The following is a 22082-nucleotide window of genomic DNA, read 5'->3' as shown; positions in this document are numbered from 1 at the left end:
GCAACTGAAGGCCTATCTGATAGTCATACCTGCCCTTCCACACAATCATACAAGTGCAGTAGGGATGTACAATATATGCAAGAGGTCACTGATTACATATGACTACATATGACTGCAATATTTCTTGTGATATTAAAAACCAAGCTGGGAATTGACAAAAACCTATTTTATTTGGTAGGTCATGGTGAAGCCTTCGATTTTACAAAATATCACCAGACCATTCAGCATGGATGCTCACTAGGATGCATGCAACACTCAGTCAAGCAGTAAACAAAAACATGGCAGAAATATTGGATTGCTAACATTGGTCATCCACATAATGCAGTCTTCTGCAATATCAGTATTGAAACGTCCAGTGTTGTGATAATGAAAAATAGTCCTCACAGGGGGGGAAAAATAAAAAATAAAAATAAAGTCAGATTCACCAAATGATCATCAATGAAACATATAAACGCCTCTTTGTTCAACAGAGCTAATGGCTGCCAACTTCAGATTAGCATATTAAAAGCCTGAAGCATGTTTTATGCATTATAGAAATTTCCTCCAAGGATAAAAAAAACTTTCCTGCTTCCAGAAAGCAGTAAATGAAAACAATCACCTTTACATCAACAGTAGAATTAAGAGCTCATGAACCCCAGAAATGGAAAACTAAAGTTGGTCGCGTTGTTCACGCGGCCGCACAAGCTCAGAACCACACACACAAAGAAAACGAAGATATGGTCCGATATGAAACTAGAACTAAAAACCCAGGCACTGTTAAAGGTTGTCAGTTTTTGCAATAGGGCAGCTTGGTGATTAGCACATTTGCCTCTGGACACTACGGTCTTGGGTTTGGAGACCCTATCTGGGTGAAGTTTCCATGTTCTGTCTGTGCAGGTTTCCTACCACAGTAGGCTGACTAAACTCTGAATCGTCCTGTATGAATGTGACCCGTGTGTATAAAGAATCAAGGATCATTTATCTCCATAGATAATGTTAATGGACTTTAGCTGATCAGATGAGTGGCTTGTCACGAAGAATATCAATAAACACTCACTCAAATTGGGACGATTTATGTCACATTTCCAGTGTGATCTTTCCTGCCGCCACTAACTACTATCGCACAGGACAATTATGCCAGGGTGATGCATTAAATACAGTTAATTTATTGATCTTAAATCGAACGAAATGCATAATCTATGCAGTTTTCTTTCTTTGGGAAAGAACTGTTCATGACTTGTATGACGGGTCTAGGCAACTTGTAAAATTTACGAGAAAATTGGTAAATATAGCAAGCCGCTCTTACGAACCCATGAGAAAACAATGACGCATGGCAGAGTTAAATGAATTAAGTACCAGTCTGTCTCCTGTGATTACATTCAATGTGCGCAAATCGTAGGAGCGATTTAGAAACACACCTGTTTGGAGGAGCATTTCTTGCACGAGGCCTATGCTATTGCGCAATTTTGTTTTGAAGATTTTTTTTTTTTTTAAGTAAAATAAATAAAACCTTAAGAGCCTCCAAAAACAAAATAATGGCATTCTTCCAGCACATCCCCCTTCCAGAAAACCCCAAAGAGAAACAGAACCATGATGAGTGGCAGAGTTCAAAGAAAGAGGCACGTATCCCTCTCTTGTGGAGCACACTCTTCGGGCCCATCATCTCCTCACTGCTCCTCAGTAAATGGAAGCTCCAAATGACCGAACGAGCTCAGCGACTGCCTGCTAATGGAGGGCAGCTCCCCAGTGCTTTCTAATAAACAGGGCTGGATAGCTCACCGGTTCTTAAACAGCCTGTGTTATGTCTGTCTGCATTGTAGGAGAGGTGAGGTATAGCTGACAGCATGGGGTTGAAACTTAACACAGTGCTTCTAAGGGTGTTTTTACACCTGTACTTTTCAGTCCAGTTAAACTCAGACTCTGGAGCATTTTTACCCTTGGTGCGAGTTGTTTGGGTAGGTGTAAATACAGTAATCGCACTCAGATGAGGACCAAAACAACCATACCAAGGCCCTTGAGAAGATGTGATCTGGCTCCGGTACCAGACAACCTCTGGAAGGGTTCATTTATGGTGAGAGCGTGATCTGACCTCGATCCAACTCAACTACCAAGGGTATTCCGCAAGTTTGAGATAAATGGCACCACTATATGGAATATTGCACACAATTACTACAGATGTGAACAAATGCCAACTCTGCCACTGTTCCATGTTAAACTGGATAACAATACATGAATCCAGAACAGGTCCTTCTTCCTGAATTTACTTCCCTGCTCCAGACAAATCTGACCAATAAGCAGAGAAAACATCCTCACATGGATTGTTGTGAAGCATTTTGATGTCCTTGAATATCCCCATGTGAAAAACCAAACCAAGGGGGCAACGCTCCACGTTTACAAACTCGTCAACTGATTCGGAACAGAGCAATGAACAACTGCTGTGAAAACACCCTAAATATGCAAAACGTAAAATTTGGCTGACCGACAGACACCTAGCCTCATTCCATATGCACTGCAAATTACATACGTTTCTATAACGTCATATTTCCATAATGTTCCAATTTCTAGGTTCAAGTGGCTTATACAACATTTACAATATCTCAGATGGACAGTACTGAACGATTGAACAACTGCAAGATCTAATTACTAGAACAATTTAAAAATCCAGCTCAGACTTTAAAGCTGTTGTGTCCAGCTATTTATAATCCCCAACTCGCATACCTTTTAACACCGAGAAGTATAGCTTTAAACTGTGTGAGCTGTGCTAAACACAGTCCAAATGGGTGGTGGTTTATGCCTTAACACCGAAAGCTCCTTCTCTAAAACAGGAAACCAACATCTCAAAAGGTCTTGCATGTGTATTTTGTTTGTTTTGAATAAAATAAAAACTTGGTGATCCTTCCATAGATAAGAAAATGGATTTATGAGAAAGCAAAATGAAGTCACTGCAATCTGAAGCATGGTCTGTAACCCCCATAATACATCTACTTACTGCATTTAACAGTGCTTAGCTGCAGGAGTGCCAAGATCCTTGGCACCGAATGTATTAATGAGGTTTTGCTTTGTAGAGTTCAAAATGGTGTGAAAAACCATTAACCCTTCTTTACAGAAAAACTGCCAAGAACATGCCTTAAAAGAGTGGTAGCCTCAAACCTCATTACTGGCATTAAATTGTGGGCATTTATAGACATTTCAGACCATGGACTTCAACCCACAACAACCTATTAATCTAAAAACCAGATCATTCCAAATCAGTTTTTGTTGGTGTTCATGTGCATCAAATTTTACCTTGAGTCAGTTTCATGATTTAAAATGGAAACATGACTGTTCTTTTGTCATTTGGAACAAAAGCCTTTTTTTATACTCAAACAGGATTTATTGATGACCATAATGAGTTTAATCCACTGAACATGAGGCTTCATTCACAAACTCATCCAGGTTCATTCAGAGATCTGCCTTTTCCTAAAACCCTCTATAATAAACCACTTAATCCCTTCTCAGCCTGAGGATTACAGCTCCTCTGAGTAGAGAAGAGACTGGCATTTTTTAAAACATCTTTTAAGCACTAGAACCACAACAATCTGGTAATGTAGTTGGTGCTCAAACCATCAAGTAAGATTGTGGCAAACTGAATTACACATTTAACTGTCAAGTCTACAAATTAAGAAAAACAATTTTAGAATATGGCAAACAGCTTCACACAAACGTAACATGCGAGACATTTTGTGTATGGACTTGTGTGGACCAGTCTTGTAATACACAGGAACCACAAACCTGTATGCCAACAAAAGGAAGCAGAATGACTGATGGACAGGGGGATTCTATCACAGCAGCCATCTGCCCTGTTTCTAAAGCACCTCACCAGCTCATTCATATGCTCGCAGCCACTGTGGGTGAAAGCATTTGGATTGCTTTGTGAGGGCACATGCACATGATTTGCCTTTAGTCTCTGGTGGGATATGTAGTGGTTTTGTTTTACATGGGCCAGAGCAGGGCATGTGCCATTTGTGCCTGGAAGACTGCAGGGCTGGATTCCGTGGCCAAGTCATTTATCAGGGGGAATAATTACCTGCTCCTGCCCAGGCCTCCCTGAGGAGTTCCGCTCTCATCTTGGCTCCTCATCACTAATAATGTATCATTTTAGAGCCAGTGTCTGCACAAGCATCAGCACCAAGCAAGACCAACACGCGGTTCTGAAGTAGGAAGCATGCTGAGCTACAGGAAACAAACAGGAACACAAGATCACGGCTACTGATTACCCCTATACATCAGCCCCTCAGAAGAGCTTACAGAGGCATTATTACCTGAGATACTATGCCAGAGCTCTTCCCTTTTGTTTTGCCATTTCCAGTGTGCTTGGTGCTTGCCCACACTTGGTAAATCCCCTCCACCGTCACAGATAAAGCAGCCTGCCAATGTTATGCATCCAACAGAACCATACCCACCCCCCCCTACATTCTCTGGCTCTAGGTCAGAGCAAAGCTATTCACCCGAGTGATGGCCATAACTGAAGTGGACTTTCAATTAAAATTTTAAAGTAGGAGACGCATGGCTAATTGAATCATGTACTTTGCGCAATAACGCAAGTGGCTGAAGAAAAGAAAAGAAGAAAAAAGTAGAATCACGAGTTAAAAACTACAGCGAAAGCTTCCTTCTAGGTTCAGCCTTAAACCCGCTTATCCTGACATAACTACAACTGTCTAACCCATACAAACAACTGTACAGTATCAATTATAGTCAAGTCTTTTACTAACCAAAGCACTTTTCCCGTACTAAAACACTGCACCACAACACATTACAGTACTCACATGAGCGACGTCGGGAATTGCGACGGACACGAACTATGAAGCGTCGAAAATATGATTAGAATCAGCACCGGTGTTCGGTACGGATTCATGATCAGGTGTGAGCCCTGGCGCATCAAGTGCAGCATCACTCGTACCAGCGATGCTCGTTAAAATCCACAACAGCCCCACTGTACTTTTCCCGGAGATAAGGTAGCCGCTGTCTAGTTAATCTTATTACCAGTCATCAGGTTAACGGTGCACTAGCTCGCCACTGGATTGGTTACTTGTGCTAATACAACGCCCGCGTCCAGTTCGAAACGCTCTATCGAGTCATCCGTTCACCGGGACCACACACACAAACTGTCTCGTCACGTCTTCAGTCATAAACGCCAGACAACATTTCTTGCCACATTCGTTTGTCTCCGCATCTGATCCGCAAACTCTTTACGTAGAAGTGTGGTGACAACAATCAAATAAGAGAGAGAGAGTGTGTGTCTCTGTCACGCACCCACTCCCTTATCTCACCCCCATGTCTCTTCTACTACAATTCTACGCCTCCTACTTACTAGCATCTGGTCGGGTTGTCGGTCTATCGCTCTCTCTCTCTCTTTCTTTCTACACAAGAGATGCCGTCCAATTACCACACACCTGAAATCAATTAAGAATGTGCACCAAGCTTGAATTGTTGCACAATTGCCAAAACTACATCTGCTAATTAAATTGCGATGAAAATACATCAGAAAGTGGTGGCTGGATAATCATATTAAAACTCAAAATGAAATAGGTTTACCCAAGACCATCTAAAGAGCAGTGCAAATCACCACCTGAAAACTTTATTTAATACAATGAGAAAAAGATGAAGTGTTGTGCACACTATCCAATAATTAATAGACACATATCGCCATCTTTGTGCTTCTTTTTTGTCCAGTTACAACATGTTATAGCTTTAGATGGCTTCAGAACATGATGAGTCAAGACTGAAACATCCAGCCTTCCACCACCTACCTCCCCAAAATCTGGATGCGTCAGATAAAGGGCATAGACATGCACCCCAAAAGTAGCAATCGGCTAAAGGCAATTAAGTTAAATTTTCAGGTTGGGGTGAATCAGTTCATTCTATTCTGATGGAGACGTTCATATCAAGGTTTTATATTCTGATTGAAATATGAATCAGATTACTAAAGGATCAATAGGCTTTATGTAAATGAAGCCAGTGTTGTGTCAATCAGTCTTTGAAGTGAATACTGTCCATGCAGCAGTATAACACCACTTCCATATCAAAAATACCCATACCAGAAATATTGGTAAATATTGTTAAAAAGTGCCTTCTCCATTTTTGTCAGCCTGTTTCACTGATCACCTTCAAGTACAAGATGCAGTCTGAGGAGCTCAAGTGATGATTTCTCCTTCTGCCAACTTTCAGCACCACATAGGCACACAGTACCCAGGGACTGGCTGGCCCAAGTCTTACCATGTCACCCAAGAGCAAGAGAGAGAGGGGGTTTTACAAGCCTGGAGCTTGTACTGAGTCTGTACATCTGTACTGAGCACATTCGCCTGGCTGACTAAACATGCAAAATGTTACAAGGAGTGGGCTTACAGCGGTTTAGCCAGTACTGAGTCATTTAGAAGGTCTGCTCTCACTTTGCTAAATTCTGCCTCAGAGGGACAACGCTGCCATTGTGCAAGCTCAGTGTTCTAAAGGACTGAAGCAAAGCCCTGGCTGCTTCGGTGAAGGCTGCCACACAGGCTTCCGAGTCAAGATCTGCCACCTCCCACATTCTGTTAAGACCTTACTTTCACATGAAATCATTACGTCAGGGAGCAAGCATACTTTTTCTAGTGAACTCTGCAAGTTACATTACAGGACACCAGTGCAGCATGATCTCATCGAATGGACCCCAGCATTTTGTACCCTCATTAAATGCCTTCGAAAGGTCTTACCGTGGCATGTGTTCTTCGAGGGTGAGAGACACTTTGCTGGCGATGAGATAAAAAGTTAAACACCGAGTGAGCACAGAGGCAGGTCAGGGCACAGGGAACAGTGCCGGGGGATTTCGGCTTTCGTGCGTTACCTAGCAACCACTCCCTGACTCTCCAGTCCTCAACAACGGCTGTGGCAAAGGGGCGGCGTGTGGTGGAGCTGGAGAGAGAGAAAAGAGCGAGCAAGTGTGCGATGAGGAGAAGGAGCGAGTGAGAATGGGAAGTGTGAGTGAGAAAAGTAAGGCCATAACAGAGAGCCAAATGGAGCACAGTCTCTCGCTTCGCTCAGGAAAGGTAGCAGACTAATGGCAGAAGCACACCGCACCCGCGTGATTTCTGCTCCATTGTTCCATCTCTATATGCTTCCATTAGCTTCGTCCCATCGACCTTTTCTCGAAAGAGGCCAAGGATTTCATAAGCACGAAAGAGTCTCAGTTCCTTTCCTGAGCAGGAGACTCAGCATGACCCAGTGGCAGTTAAGTGGGGAGGACAATATCGGGACATGATAAAAGCCCAAGGCCAGCGTGCGGCTCACTGGGAAGTAGCTGGGGAAAAAAAGGCATCACATTATCAAAACAAGCCCTCTCATTAAAATTTCCTCTGGGCTGTTTAATAAAGACTGTAGTGGCGACCTCTTTTTCATGAGCAGAACTCAAGCTCGTCTGCACTGTGGTCTGAGTGATTAAAACCTAATAAAAAACATCCCTAATGCGCTCGCTTTCTTTTCAGTGAGGTCTCTGAAGCCAGGGTCAGATACCAAAGAAGACTCGGAAATATTAGGTGTGCATTTAAAACTCTGTTCTGTGAAGGCCTTGATGTGTGTGTGTGTGTGTGTGTGTGTGTGTGTGTGTGCGTGTGTGTGTGTGTGTGTGTGCGCACACGCACACGCACGAGGGTATCTGCCTGTGGCTTGACCTGAGGCTATTCAGGAACGCTAATGAGCAAGCTCATTAATTGTAGACTGAAAAGGCTCTGGTGTAACTATATTGGAGCCTAAAAGCCATAGGTACCTGTAATTGTCAGTCTAATCATAGTGCTGTGATTTCTACATCAGTGTACATAAAAACAATAGCAAAGGCACCAGTGATAGATGCTAGAAGCAAAACTATTTAACTATAACATTTGCACAAGACTTGTTATTTATTTGGTAAACATTGTAAAAATGCTATAAATATTTTGTGGTGTTGCCAAGGACTAAACATTTTAATAGTTCAGCATAAGTTTTGTGTGAATTAGAAAATCTAATTATCTTATTCTGAAAAAAAGCTATTAATTAAAATAAAATAATATATTTATACAGAATTAACACATTGTATGCTCCATTTAGTCCAGTAAAACACAACAAATTACAATCATACACAAGCACACACACACACACACACACACACACACACACACACACACACACACACACACACACACACACACACACACACACACACACATACATACATTCTGAAATCCAAGCTACACCAGTCCCCTGGGCCCTGCTACCCTCCTACACTGGATCTCCATGGCAACATGCCCTGCCTGCATTACCCAGGAAGAGAATGGATGTTCACAGCAGTGCTATCTCATACAGTCTTGTTACAGCTTTTGTCCTAAGACCCATTGCTGCTATGTGTTAACCCCCTATATTCTAACTTTGTGGTGAGCAGTGATGGAAAAAATCTGAGCAATTGTATAAGCACATGTGAATAGTATGACAATGATATACATTTCCTGAAGTCTACAGGAATGCTGACAATATGAGTATAAACATTTTAGGCAAGAATCTGAGTCCAGGATTAAAATTAAACCCAGATTAAACTGGATTTCCAGTGGTGTTTCACCATTTACACTGCAATTTAATTCAATTAGACTTATTCCATGTCCAGGAATATGTCCCTTTTTGTTATTCTGTTATTCTCTAAATTGAGGTCAGATTATACCCTATTAGGCCCTATTAGGTCTAGAGGGTTGTATTATACATTAATGAATTTCATTAATACTCACAGACACATGATTTACTGATTCACAGTACATGTAATCATTGCAAGTCATTGAGTAAAGTATTTTAATTTAGCAATAACACTTGCTGATTAAAATATCTTGTTCTGTTTTGGTGAGATGAAATCTAAATGTTTCAAAAAGGTATGTTGATTTTTTTATTTTACAGCAATCTTTTTCTGCTGAGGACGGATCTTTACTGTTTAGCTGCTGCCCTCTGTTGACAAAAATCTGTAAACATAAATTTCTGCGACTCAATACGGCACAGGCCTATTACATTAATTGCTTGAGCTAGGATCACAGACAGGAAAAGTTCAAACTGGTTTCATAAAAGAGGTGATCACTTTAAATTAGGCTTTATTCAGTAGGAAAGGTGCTAACCTTTGTGGTTTGCTTAAAGAGTTACAACTAAGAAACAATTACAGGTGAACATTATGCTGGTGAATGGCAAAATAATACAAGCACTGGTACATTTCATGGATTATGTGATGTATGAATAAATGATACAATATGTGTAAGTATGGGTAGCATGTGTAACTTTCTTGTGTGTTAATTAACAGACGCTGTACCAGTACAACTCCTGTGATTTTCAGCAGAGCAGTGTGCTCTACTGAAAACATTTGTCAGTGCGCAGGATGTACTGTGGAAGTACTGAAATGTGAATTTCCAGTGTTTTGCCAATTATTGTCATCACAATTCTTTTTGTTTGAATAGTAAATAAACAAACATTCTCAGACACATGTACACATTTTGAATAGACTTTCTTCATTAATATTTATTATTTATATTCAGAGAAACATTTTGTTCATAGAATCTTTCAATTAATAGTATTTTTTTTCTACAACACAATTTGCATAATTTCATGACATCCTGTGGACAACCACGAAACCATAACATTAAATTTCTCTCTCTTTTTTACATGTAGTGAAAAACAAGACTAATTTTACAAGCATTTTTACAGTCAGCATACATCTTAAGGTAATCTTTTTTTCAATTTCCCTCATTTTAAACAGAATCTAGAGGCAAAAATATCAACAAACATCTAGCAAATCATGCAACATCTGTGTAAACCATAAAAATTCTTTGTCAACCACTGAAGTTGAAAAGAATTTTTGTGTTTTTTTTTTATTATTTCATTGTCTTAATTCTGTGAGATGTCACAGATTTTATTTTAAAGATTGAAATGAGTTGACTAATGTCCTTTAGCCAATCAAATGAATCACTTGCTCACTTAGACAAATACATCTGTACAGACAGGACATTGAGTTCACACTCACATGCTCAGTGTCAGACCAAATAAATATTCAAACCTCTTTTTATAGAAAATATCTTATGTATTTACATAATAAAAATAATCAAATCACATTCACACTGTTTACTACAACTTAATACATCAGACTCATCTTAGATGAATGCTCCCAGGAATACAGCATAGCAAATCAGGTTAACATTACATTAAAGCAACAGAGATAAAACATTAGCCATATAGATGAAGACATCATTTCAATGATTATTTAAAGGGGACACAGCTTCGAATAAAAAACCAAGTACACAGCACTATTAGAGGGAAAATACAGTAGATCGGAGATCTGATTGGCCAGCATAAGTGGACCCTTACAGTTGCAGAGCACCAAGGCTGAAGTGCATCTCGGGTTTGTTTTGGTATTTTAGATCGAGTTGCTTTTTAACCCAAGGAAGATTCAAATGTTACTGTATTCCATGTAGGAAAATTTAAAAAAAATTGGACAGGAAGTCAAACACACTGATAAAGCAACATAAAACTAAAGTGCATTAGCTCAACATGTTCTCTGTCATAACTGCAAGTCAAAAAAAAGAATCAAAACACAATATAGTTTTGATAACTTTTATAGATTTTGACTATTCAGTAAAATTAAAATTATCTTTAAAATATCTTTAAAAGGTACCTATACATATATTTCCAGACCCTCATGAATAGCATACATCAAAAGGAAATGCATCCAGACATAATTTATGTTGCATAGAATTACCCAAACTGAACCAGTGGATTTGGTTAGGATATTAGGTTGGCACATGATTGTTCATCTCACTGTGACAACAATCCTTTATACACTGCGTGAAGATTTCTTTGTTCAAGCACAAGTGATGTCTGTACACTGCTTGTACATCATGTATTAAGTATGATAGTACCATTAACAGCATTTAACAGCATTTTTTCTATGTGCAAAGAAATCCACTGACAATGATAATGGAAACACTGATCATGGTTGCTTTAAGGAACTCAGTGTGTCTACGCAGTAATCGTTGCTCTGTGATTTCAGTCCAAAGACCGAACTGGTGGCCCAGTATTTGGTGTTCTGATGACCAGCACAACAGACTACTGCACATGTTCTTTAATGTGATTTGTATACTGATATGGTGCACGGAAAAGTGGCAGTGAATATATTTGGGATATCGAGTCTCTGGTACTAAAACTCACAGGAACAGACCAGTGACAACCCCCAAACAAAACAAACAAGCAAACAAAGAAACAAACAACAAACATTCCAAAAGCAACAAAAACAAACAAAAAAACTAAGACATCTTTAAAAGGCCCAACAGGCGGGCAAGGACACCCATTACAGATACACACCTTGCACCATTTGAAATAAACACAAGGAGCAGAGCCAGTTCTGTAGCCTTGTTGACCCCTGTCAAAGTTAGGAGGTCTGCATCTTAATGTTTTTTGAATCAATCTCTTTTTTTTTTCTTGATTGCATATTTTGTTCAAACATAGAACTTCATCACAAAACAGAGAGCACAGCTGACAACATCTGAACATTTACATGACATTTACCCCAAGATGCTTTTAACAAAACAGAAAATGGACATACATGATCCTACTGTGCATGTGACTTCATGTAGCTGTCCCTGTAACTTCATGGAGACCCATGTGAAGGCTATTGCAACAACAGAGACACCAACATCCATAGGTCAAGGTCACTGACGAACAAATGTGTTCAGAACATAATAGGTCATGACCTTTAGCCGTGGCTCCGATTTTATCAATGCAGCTGTGACCTACCTGCTGAGACCAAGGCCCACAGATACAAGGCATAACATCTCAGAGGTTGAAGGACTGCATAAAATCTCAGAGGTTGAAGAAAAATTTCTAACCTGTGAATTGGACACTTAAATTAAGACTCTAGAGACAGGGTCACTGAGCATGTATAGTTGAGAGAGCCATGCTCACAAGTCACACTGTATTCATCACATGAAAATTCACGACATCAGAGCTAAGATTATCTGTTCACCATATACATAACAATCTGATATGATAAATCTGATCATATATAAAAATGGAGTGGAGAGGCTAGATTCTCTGAAAAAGATAAACTCTGCTACTGATGTCTCTTTATATACTTTTTGCACAATTGTTTGTTTTTTTTACTATCTATATAAGAGTGACTGCACGTACTGTGTTGTCCTACATTTACTATACTGTGTGATGAAAAGCATCTTTTCATAAAGGCATCCTGTCTTCACTACGCATCCCCACTAGACTTCTGTTTAGGAAAAGATGCAACAGCAGGGAAACTTAAAAGAAACATAGGAAATAAAATTAGGTACACATGAAGATAAAAGACTTAAAATGGATCATGATAGTTAACCCCCAAACTGTTAGTCAATTAACTGGTATAAGAGGTTAAATGATATGTAATAGCAAATCTACAGGACATCAGGTATACTGCCAGGGAGATTACTTCTGACAACAAAATGGTTTGGGAGGTAAATATTTGATCTTTTTTAAATTATATCTTTCACACTCTGACGATGGGTCTAAATTTCAGTAAGGTCCTCTATGCACTTTTCTGTAGGACGGCAACCAGATCTGATTACGTCCTCCTTGACACAAGGATGAATTATTCACTGAAATGTGTCCTACTTTTCTCCTTCCCATATTCCATCAATTGCGTTACGTATCTGCATGTCACTCCCAGCCTGATCGCCCCGCCTGCCTGTAACTCTCTCTGCCCTCGTGGCAGTGCATCCGGGACCGCTCAGGGCTGTGTGTGAGGGGAGCTGGCCACCAGCTCGTGCCAGCTCACTGCTCGCTTACGCATGTCCACTTTGTCCAGCCAGATGTATGCTTCGCCGATTAGAGTCTTCTTCACAAACTTCCCCCCATTAGACACCAGGAAAAGCTGTGGTGTGTGTGCGGCAGGAGGTACAGAGAGAAGGTCATGTATGTCTGTAGCACTCTGGCCTATGCATTAAATACTATGTAAGGTGTTAAAAAAAACTATTCCTGTATGGTGGAGGTATTTCTGAATGTATGTTGGCTTTATTGGATATGTGTGATTGGGTGTGTGTGTGCCAGACTCACCTGGATGGAGTGACCAGTTGGATTGAGGCTGAAGCGGAATGTTTCGTTGAAGGACGGCTCTCTGTCATGGCGACACACTCTGGTCTTCTTCTTGATGATCCGCTTCTGTGTCGCCACGTTAACCACATACAGCTTCACATACAAGTCTAAAGAAGAAAATCACACAGTTATAACTACAAGCACTTTGAATTGCTTCTGAGTAACAAAAGTGCTATATAAATAAACTTGCCTTGCCTACAAACAATTAATTATCAAGCAATAATTATCACCATTCCATTTACATTCTTATATTCTTACACTGTTTCAGCAATTTTATACAAATTTATAACCTAGTCCCAAACTGAAATTAAATCCTAACTCTTAGACATATGAAAGAGCGGGGCAGGTTTGTCCCTGTATTTGTCCCTAGTTTCAGTGAATATGTCACTAACAGTGAGCATGGCAAAGATGCAGTTTAAAAGGAGAGCTATTACTTCTGCAAAGCCTTTGATGCTGTACAATTACAAAATGGCTCTTAAGTTGTAGTGGATTCTGACTGGGGTTTTATAACTGCACAGACAAGACAGAGCATCACAACAACAACAGCAGCAGCAACAGAGATTCCCAAGTAACAACATTGAACCCATTGAATTGTATTACAGCTGAATTCACCATGCGTTCACCATGCGTTCTGTTGTTCTCTTAGACTCAGCTGGATTGTGGGATTCAGTGAGTCTTGCATTACCAGGCAGATGGTCTGGAGATTTGAACTTGTAGGTGATGTTTCTGCACTGGAGAATCTCAAGGACCAGCTGCTCTCCTTCAGTCTTCATCTCTTTCTTCAGAGCCACCTTGATCTCACCCATTATCTGGTTTTTAACTAATCCAAATATTGTGGAAAAAGTCAATATCGTTTGGCAACACACAATACGTCCGGCATATTAGAATTGACATATTTATAAAATATTTATTATTATAATAATATTATTAACACAAATGCATTCACACCAGAAGATATCATATTGTGTTTATGGAGGAGACTTGTTTCTCTTGTTTCTTCTGACTACCAGGTCTGAAGATTAAGTGTACTCTACAATACAATAACTTCATGCATTTGTCAAATAAAATGTGGTTTTCAGTGACCTCTAGTGGACGAGTATTGCTTTGCGATGAAACAGTGCACAAAGTAAATGTGCATACTTCAAATGTCTTTATTTTTAAATAATTTTATTTTGTTACAGGCTTTTATAGAATAAGTCCTATCAAGACCAAGAATATATTTAAAAATTAGATTTTTATGTGCTTTTAAGAAATATCTTACAAAAGTCTCTCCATCTGAGCAAGGTTACAGGGTACTGCGTCTCAGACTGGAGCCTGTCTCTTTTCTGATCCCTCTCTTGAGAGGCAGGTACACACACACACACACACACACACACACACACTCACTCACACTCACACACACACACACACACACACACACACACACACACACACACACACACACACACACTCAAGCGCACTTGCACGCACACACACAGGCGCGCACACATGCACTGCACACACTCCCTGCTGTGATGAATAATTCAGAGGAGCACTGACACCATGGCACGGCTATGGCAGAACAGAAGGAGAAGGCTGCTGTAGCTGTTAGCCCGACAGGCTCCCTGCCTCATAAACAGCTTTCAGACAAGTGCTAATTCAACCTCAGGGGCAAGCTGGCCAGGCCGCTTCCCTACTGCATCGGGTGCCAATATTTATATGCTAAAGTGTTTTACTGTAGTACATACAACGACAAATCAGATTTAAAAATGTGACATTTTGCTTCTCTTTCTAGGCTAATTAAACAGCGTGTGTATGGGGACAGTAAAGCAGGGACTTCCAAGTCACAGTAGCATCAAGTAACACAAGAGTCCCATAAGCTGGATAGTTTAATATCATAACATGGATAGTTTAACACATGACTTATGACTGTTAATAAAAGACAGGACCTTTACCTTCAGAGTCAGGCAGGTTCAGTAGAGAGTCAGAGCCTCTCTTATCCAGACCATTAGGAATAGCCTTCCTGAAGGACAAGGAAGCATCACACCATGAGCAAAGGCACCCAAGAACTGAACGTGCTGAGTGTCTGATGCACCTAATGCATTAATGTAGCTCCCATTTTAATGAAATGTGAACTGAGCAGGAACAAGGTGAAAGAGTGCACGCACAGCTGAGGGACCTGGAAGATAGCACTGTCTACCGCATTAGTGTCTGTGCCATCCTCACTATCCAGGGTATACCCATCTCCATTACTCAGCCGGTGTGTTGCTCTGTCTGCAAATGTGAAGAGACAGCAAGAGGGAGAGAAGAGGGAAAAACCTAGTAACCTCAGTAACCTCAATACAAAGTAATGCCATAGCAAAAGAGATGGAACATATTTCACACACAAACATTGCATGAAAGGGCAGTGAAACAGAGACCAAAGAGATTTATTTGGAATTCAATTTTATGCTCATTACGATCTCATTATAGAATACCTAATGGTCACATGCACAGGTTTACATAGCTTTTTACATTCAGTAAGTTTTGTTTTCTATTGACTTTTTAATTCATCCTATTTTGATTTGAATTACATTGCTCAAAATATAAGACAATCTTGATTTTGTATTTAATTATTGAGAAACAGTTTTAATTACATTCAATTTTGGACTAGGGAGGAATCATGTGTCTCACCTCCTCAGTAGTGCTCCTCCCATGATGGTCAGCTGATACATGAGCTCTCATTGGCTGGTAGAAGCTGATTTTTCAAAATCAAGATAGCCCTCAACAAGATGTGAGTGGGACTTTTCCACAGAGAGTGTGGTTGGTCTCATATGAAACCAGCTTGGGACTTTTATGCACTACAGTCATGCTAACACAACGTGTGGTTTGACTTAGGTAAAGGTTTAATTATCACAGGGTATTTGGTGAGAGTGGGACTGGCATGCTGTGGCAAAAAATACATGTGGGGTTGTAAAACACAAACATGTGCATCCTAAATGACTATATTGCAATGTTGGCATTTCAGGGCAGAGTGGGAGTACGGAGTACTACAGGGAATCATTGCCACATACTGAGGGGTTTGCATATGCAGGTAATGTGTCTGATTTAAAAATACTCCAATACAGTGATAATCTTGAGTTTGAGCATCTGTGGGGATCATTTTTAATTAAGTCTTTGCAGGATGACTCAGTGGATTATTAAGATGCCCATTTATGACAGTAGTGTGGAGTGGGTGATCTTCAAAAACATTTTAGTTTAAAATGATTGCAAATTTCTGAGCTTTGTTAAAAATGACATTTTCTTTTGTAAGATTTCTAAGATACAATATAGCATTTTTTATGCTTGCCATTTCTTTATTCAAAACTTAAATCAAATGAATAATTTCAATCAAGAATATGTTCTGGATTATTCATTGTTTACTTTAAAAATTCATTTTGCCAGTACTTTATAGTCAATTTGGGCTTTACATTTCCTTTCCATAGTTGCTGTTCCCAAGTAATGGTTTAAATTCTTTTGATATATTAATGGGGCTTAATACAGGTTATTTGTCTATTTTATGGTTTTACGAGAAACTGTGAATACAAGAGAAAATGTAAAAAAAGATCATACAGACAGGTAAGGACATAAAGGTCAGGCAAAGAGAGAGAGGAGAGAGAGAGAGAGAGAGAGAGAGAGAGAGAGAGAGAGAGAGAGAGAGAGAGAGAAGGCAGAAGGACAGAGAAGTGACAGGAGAGTTATGTTGTGTGTTAATGTCTAGGGGTAAAGGTTACTGATGTATAGGGGTTAAATGTTACTTGGCTGGAGACGGCCCTGTTGCACGGCAGCCTCGGCGGCAGCAATGGCATTGCCAGCCTCCTCCAGGTGAGTCTGCGTCACACTGCTCTTGCTCTGGCTGCGAGAGGGTCCGCGCGAGCGTAGGTGGCCCTCGGATGAAGACTTGGAACTGCCTGGGCTACTGTGGGACTTCTCTATTGTTGGCACCTGGGTATCTAAAACCAGCGGTGTCTGGTGCTGTGACACTGATACTGCAAATTAGTTGAATGAATGAATGTGCGGCAGGAGTTTGGCTGCAGGTGTGCTACCTTTAGCGGGGTCGGGAAAAATGCCATGGCTCCTGCTTTTGATGACAGAGGTTTTGGGTGATTGGTCATTGCTTGGTTGGCCTGCAGTGCCCCCAGGTCCGGCTGATCCTCCAGATCCACCCTGGCCTCCCTGGCTTCCAGCTCCAGCACCACCCTGTGGGGCAAGGCCTCTGCCATGGTGGATGCTCTCACTCTGTTCCTTTAGGGGGTGCCAGCGAGGCATGTTATCCAGTTGAGCTGTGTTAGACAGGTCAATCAGCACCTGAAACACACATGGTATATTTCCTCAGTACACACTCCAGTAATAACTAATGTAGCAGTTAGGCTCATTATTTGCCAAAACCCAAGACTTCTTGTCATCATCTGAAGGACTAACACATTAAAAAGCTGTTTGATGCTCTCAGTATCACAACCCTCCTGCTGTCTTCAGGTGAAAAATGATTCTTTCTCAGATTAACAGCAGGGAACTTTCTTTTGATGCCTTGATATTACCCTCTTTCCATGGCATTTTCCTTGTTGATTTTTTTAATTGCATTTTATTTCAATATTGAATTACCTAATTTTCTGTATAAATACTAATTCCTCAATAATGTTTCTACCCTTATATATTTTTGGAGCACATCCAGTTTCTTGGTTTTTGTATATGTGTGTGGGAGTCCACATATGGCTATTTGAGCTTGTTGTCACAAGCTTCAACTCAGGATCATAATATCATTGTGCATTCCTGTGTCCTCATACATAGTACATAGTATTGTCCCTGTCCTGAGTTTTTTTCAACAGTGTTGAAGATAACACTAACAAGAAGGCATCTGGACATACAAGCCAGATATACAAGCCAGAACCCGTCTGCTCCTCAGACCCCTTCCATAGGCCAGGTGTAGTGGTATATATACCCAGTCTATAAGGACTTAGAAATGTACAAACACAGCTATTCAGCAAGAAATTAATAAAATACATACAAATGTAAATCAAATTTTGATTCTAAAATTTAAATAGCAGGCTTTATAGTACATGGAAAATGGGCCATTTTTTAAATTATGGCACAAAAAAACTGATGAAGAATTTTTTGCACTCAGGGATGAAACTGATCAAGCCGTTCTGGGGAATTATGTGGATGATAAGTTTGCTCACTGCCAAAAGAGTTTTGGCACCCTGAATCAGAATGCTAGCAAGCAACTCACTTCTCCCAGGAAATCATTGGAGGAGTATCTGTCATAATCCCACACTGTCACCTCTAAGGTTTTCCTCTTCAGCTGAAAGTAAAATAAAATCATGAAACACATTAGTCATACAGTTCTCTGTATGTACCCATGCATTTTAGCATGGGTGCTGACATCACTGGAATGCATAATATAGTCTTGAAAGCCCTGTGTGATGCCTTACTGTAATTACACCATCACATAATCTGAAACCCCATCAGAGGTGTTAAAAACCATCATCAACTCTTATCAAACATCCTCTACATACACTAAAGAGTCTCTGTCTGCTTCCATGGATGGATGCCAAATGCACTCAGTCTGCTATAGTAACTTAGGATCATAAGAGTAATTTTAAACACGTTAGTGGGGGAAAAAAGCTGCAGCTAGTTACTGAAAATTATGGGAAATCTACAGCTTTCATGGGAAACACCCAATCGGTGTCTGTAAGGTGATCTGGCAGTGAACAAACTTTAGGCCGTTGCAGCCTGTAAAGTTAAAGTGCTCCCTTCTTGGTTGCCGTGACCCTTTTCTATTATTTAGACAATCATGTAAACTTAAAGACCTGCACACGCAGCAAATAAGATCTTTTTCACATTTGCATGTGATCTCTCCTTTACTATCTCATACACTGAGCTTCTCAGACTTGTTTCCTATTTGCAAAGCTAAGAATGGGACTGAGCATAATTCAATTCAAATAGTGCAGATTTGAAGAGAGCACACACGTTTCATTTTAAACTCAGCAACATTTACTCATTTTATTGTTCACAGAAAGAGAGCAAAATTCAGTACAAATATCAAATCATTCCACGAGTAAGTTCATATTAAAGAATAGAGTGTACCAAGGCAGATCTTTTTTAGTACAAAACCATTTTGGCTAAATTAAGATGCACCGTCACACTTGTCAATAATACCATGATGATTCTGTGTGCATGGCTACGTGTGCATGTGTGTGTAAAAATGGATTTGAGCACCGCCTTTGTTCGGTGCTACACTCTAGAATAAAATTTCTTCAAGAATGTATAAACCCATTCCTGAGTGAGAAAATTACGACTGAAGGAGGCCACACTTAGAGAACCGGTTAACCTGGAGGAGAGAGTAGGGCACAGGAGGTCAGCGCTGTAACGGGTTTACCTTCGAGCTCCTGCATTCCTCCTAAAGGCAGATGCTGATGCTTACCTGCTCCAAGTGAATATTTTTGTAGATGACAGTCTGGTTCCACTCAGGGTTCTGGGTCTTCTGTACATACTTAGTCCTTCTCTTGTTTTCAGCACTGTAATGTCATTATGAGGTGACAGGGCACAAAACGTTTATAGACGAGATATCAGAGTCTAATTAAAGATTTATTCATAGTCACTCTGGAATCGCTACAAATTGTGGAGTCTAAATTTAAAGAATACTGAAACTGGCACAAACACCAAGCATGTATTCTTAGCTGTTATGCTAAGATTATCACAGACGTACCTACAGCACAAGCAGTACAAGGTTTTAATGATTCTCATTGTTTATACATCAAATAGATGCAGATATGACAGAATAATACTTCAAATGAAGCAATACTGATGGATTTACTATACTGATTGCAGATGATGATAACGACATCACTAGAGCAGTGCATGAAATTATGTCTCTGCCATGCAATTCTAGAGAATTGCTGAATTTGCAACAGTGCAAGACACCTCTGAGCACTACAGAATTAGTATTTAGCAGCTGCTGCACATAACTACTGTGGGATTAGATTTTGAACGAGTTATCTTCAAAAACATTTGCCTTGATAAAAGTGTTTCATGAAGAAACGTTACTATGGATATTCAGAGGTAGAGATGGTTGTGAGGTAGCTTCGATGACAGTCGACACAGAAAGGCCCTCTCACCAGTCTGAACTCAGGGGAATGACAATGGACAGCAATGGACACAAGACCCAACATGAAGCCACACATACACACACACAGGAGCCAAAGCAAGAGGCGGGACGGCTTTGGGCCACGCTACCTTGCGTTCTGGACAACCATGACTTGGCTGAACCAATCCAGAGATTTTTGAGGAATGCCAAAGCAGACAGACAAACAGAAGACAATCAGAAGGTCAGAAGGAAAAAAAGGCGATAGGGGGTGGAGGTGAGGGGATAAAACATCGGCCGGCCTGAAAGCTCCAGAGGCACTGGAGTGTAGTTAGCCCAGCTCTTGGTATCTGATGGAGCAGAGGCAAGGCAGGTAATGCAGCTTAATCTCATAAACACTCCAGATATGGCCATTAGGAGAGAGTAGATATACCATTAGGCGCCCGGCACTGGAGAAGGCTGTATTGATTTTGCTGCTTGTTGACTTCATGAGTATCAAGGCGAGAGACTAAAGCTCAGTGAGTGAATGGAGTGTGGGGGGAGCTACGCTAAGCAGATAAATGTTTAGTGCTATAAAGAGACATCTGCTGTTCTACCTTCCAAGAAGCCATTATGGTGCTAAGGCTGTGGCGTTTGGACAAGTTGTTTTTTAAACAAAGCAGAGAGCATCGCAATAAACAGAAAAATTAGAAAGTACTAGAATTATAGCACTACTGTAGTCAGTTTGTTGCAAGCTAATTGAATCTTTCATCATTCTAATGTGTGATGACTTTTGTCACTGTAATAAGAGTCTGTGTAGAAAGTGTTTGTAAGAAGAAATATTGTACTAGGTCAGAAGATTAGGATGAAAAAAGCAAGTATATTAATTAGGAAATAGGGTAGAAAACCAAAAATGTAAAATAATAGTAAAAAATTAAACATCAGAATAAATAATGGTTCAGCCACAGAAGACATAAAACAACAGAAACATAAGAACACAGACATAAAAACATCAATAAAACACATGGACAAACAGCAGACAAACACAAAACATGTCTTTCTCCCTCATGTTCTTTCACTCACTCACACGTCCCAACACACACACAAACACACTCACACAAACAAACACATACACATACACCTACACACATTTGGTACTCACCCTCTCCCTGGTAGAAGATACACCTTAACAAAAGGGTCTGAATATCCATTGTTATCTCTTGGGGAAAGATTTCTTGCTTGTAGGACATGGACGATCAAGTTACCCATATTCTTGTCATAATTAATTTGAAGCTATGAGAAAGAAATATGAAATATGATTCGACACACACACACACCCACACACATACACGTGTGTGTGTGTGTGTGTGTGTGTGTGTGTGTGTGTGTGTATGTGTGTGGGTGTGTGTGTGTGTGTAACATGTTAACTGTAAATTACATTGTACATATATCAGTTCTAAGTTTATGAGTTGCTTTAGAATATATGTTAGCCTACATATAATTCCAATTGGGAGTGGTATCTTAGGTGAAGTCAAGCATATTTACCTGTATTTCACCACTGATAGGATGTGGTTGTTGTTTCAGAGCCTCTGCAGACTGAGGAAAACCAAATTCATAAAATAGGCATCATGGGTAATGTGTATGTAAAAGAAAGAGACAACTATAGATGCAGATATATACATGTGCATAAAACATATAAAAATATATAGAAATCTCTCTCTATATATATATCGCTTTTTTTTAACGCACACACACATGCACACACAGGTTTTTTCTTTCCATTCTTTAAGTCAAATGTTTTTAAATTCAATACATTGACCACAACAAATCACCTTGCTTCAGTCAGAATGGATTTACAGGGGTTATGAGGAGCAGCATAACTCAGACCACCTACAGAAACACATCT

The 22082-nt window shown here is 40.1% G+C and overlaps 2 protein-coding genes across 5 annotated transcripts in view; both read right to left on the bottom strand.

The window, feature by feature from the left end:
• Window positions 1-4873, bottom strand: part of LOC113577182 (voltage-dependent calcium channel subunit alpha-2/delta-1) — a 57389-nt gene extending 52516 nt beyond the window's left edge. Inside the window, exon 1 of the mRNA XM_035525306.1 lies at window positions 4785-4873. Within this exon, the coding sequence (XP_035381199.1) occupies window positions 4785-4873 (89 nt within the window). The remainder of the gene's footprint in view (window positions 1-4784) is intronic.
• A 4701-nt stretch (window positions 4874-9574) lies between these two features.
• The window catches only part of pclob (piccolo presynaptic cytomatrix protein b), a 59768-nt gene continuing 47260 nt past the window's right edge, over window positions 9575-22082 (bottom strand). For 3 of the 4 annotated variants that reach the window (XM_035524975.1, XM_035524976.1, XM_035524978.1), the window contains 12 exons: window positions 21722-21772; window positions 21339-21469; window positions 20350-20376; window positions 19538-19631; window positions 18344-18415; window positions 17163-17424; window positions 16875-17069; window positions 15267-15372; window positions 15054-15121; window positions 13805-13939; window positions 13081-13226; window positions 9575-12898 (listed from right to left, as the gene is read on the bottom strand). In XM_035524975.1, coding sequence (XP_035380868.1) covers window positions 12755-12898; window positions 13081-13226; window positions 13805-13939; window positions 15054-15121; window positions 15267-15372; window positions 16875-17069; window positions 17163-17424; window positions 18344-18415; window positions 19538-19631; window positions 20350-20376; window positions 21339-21469; window positions 21722-21772 — 1431 coding nt within the window. In that variant the 3' untranslated portion in view covers window positions 9575-12754. The remainder of the gene's footprint in view (window positions 12899-13080; window positions 13227-13804; window positions 13940-15053; window positions 15122-15266; window positions 15373-16874; window positions 17070-17162; window positions 17425-18343; window positions 18416-19537; window positions 19632-20349; window positions 20377-21338; window positions 21470-21721; window positions 21773-22082) is intronic. The other variant, XM_035524977.1, reaches the window with a different exon arrangement.

This window comes from Electrophorus electricus, chromosome 4 (assembly GCF_013358815.1).
Source record: "Electrophorus electricus isolate fEleEle1 chromosome 4, fEleEle1.pri, whole genome shotgun sequence".
NCBI classification, from domain to species: Eukaryota; Metazoa; Chordata; class Actinopteri; order Gymnotiformes; family Gymnotidae; genus Electrophorus; species Electrophorus electricus.
Note: the sequence above shows the minus strand (reverse complement) of the source record. Positions and strands in the feature narration are given on the sequence as shown.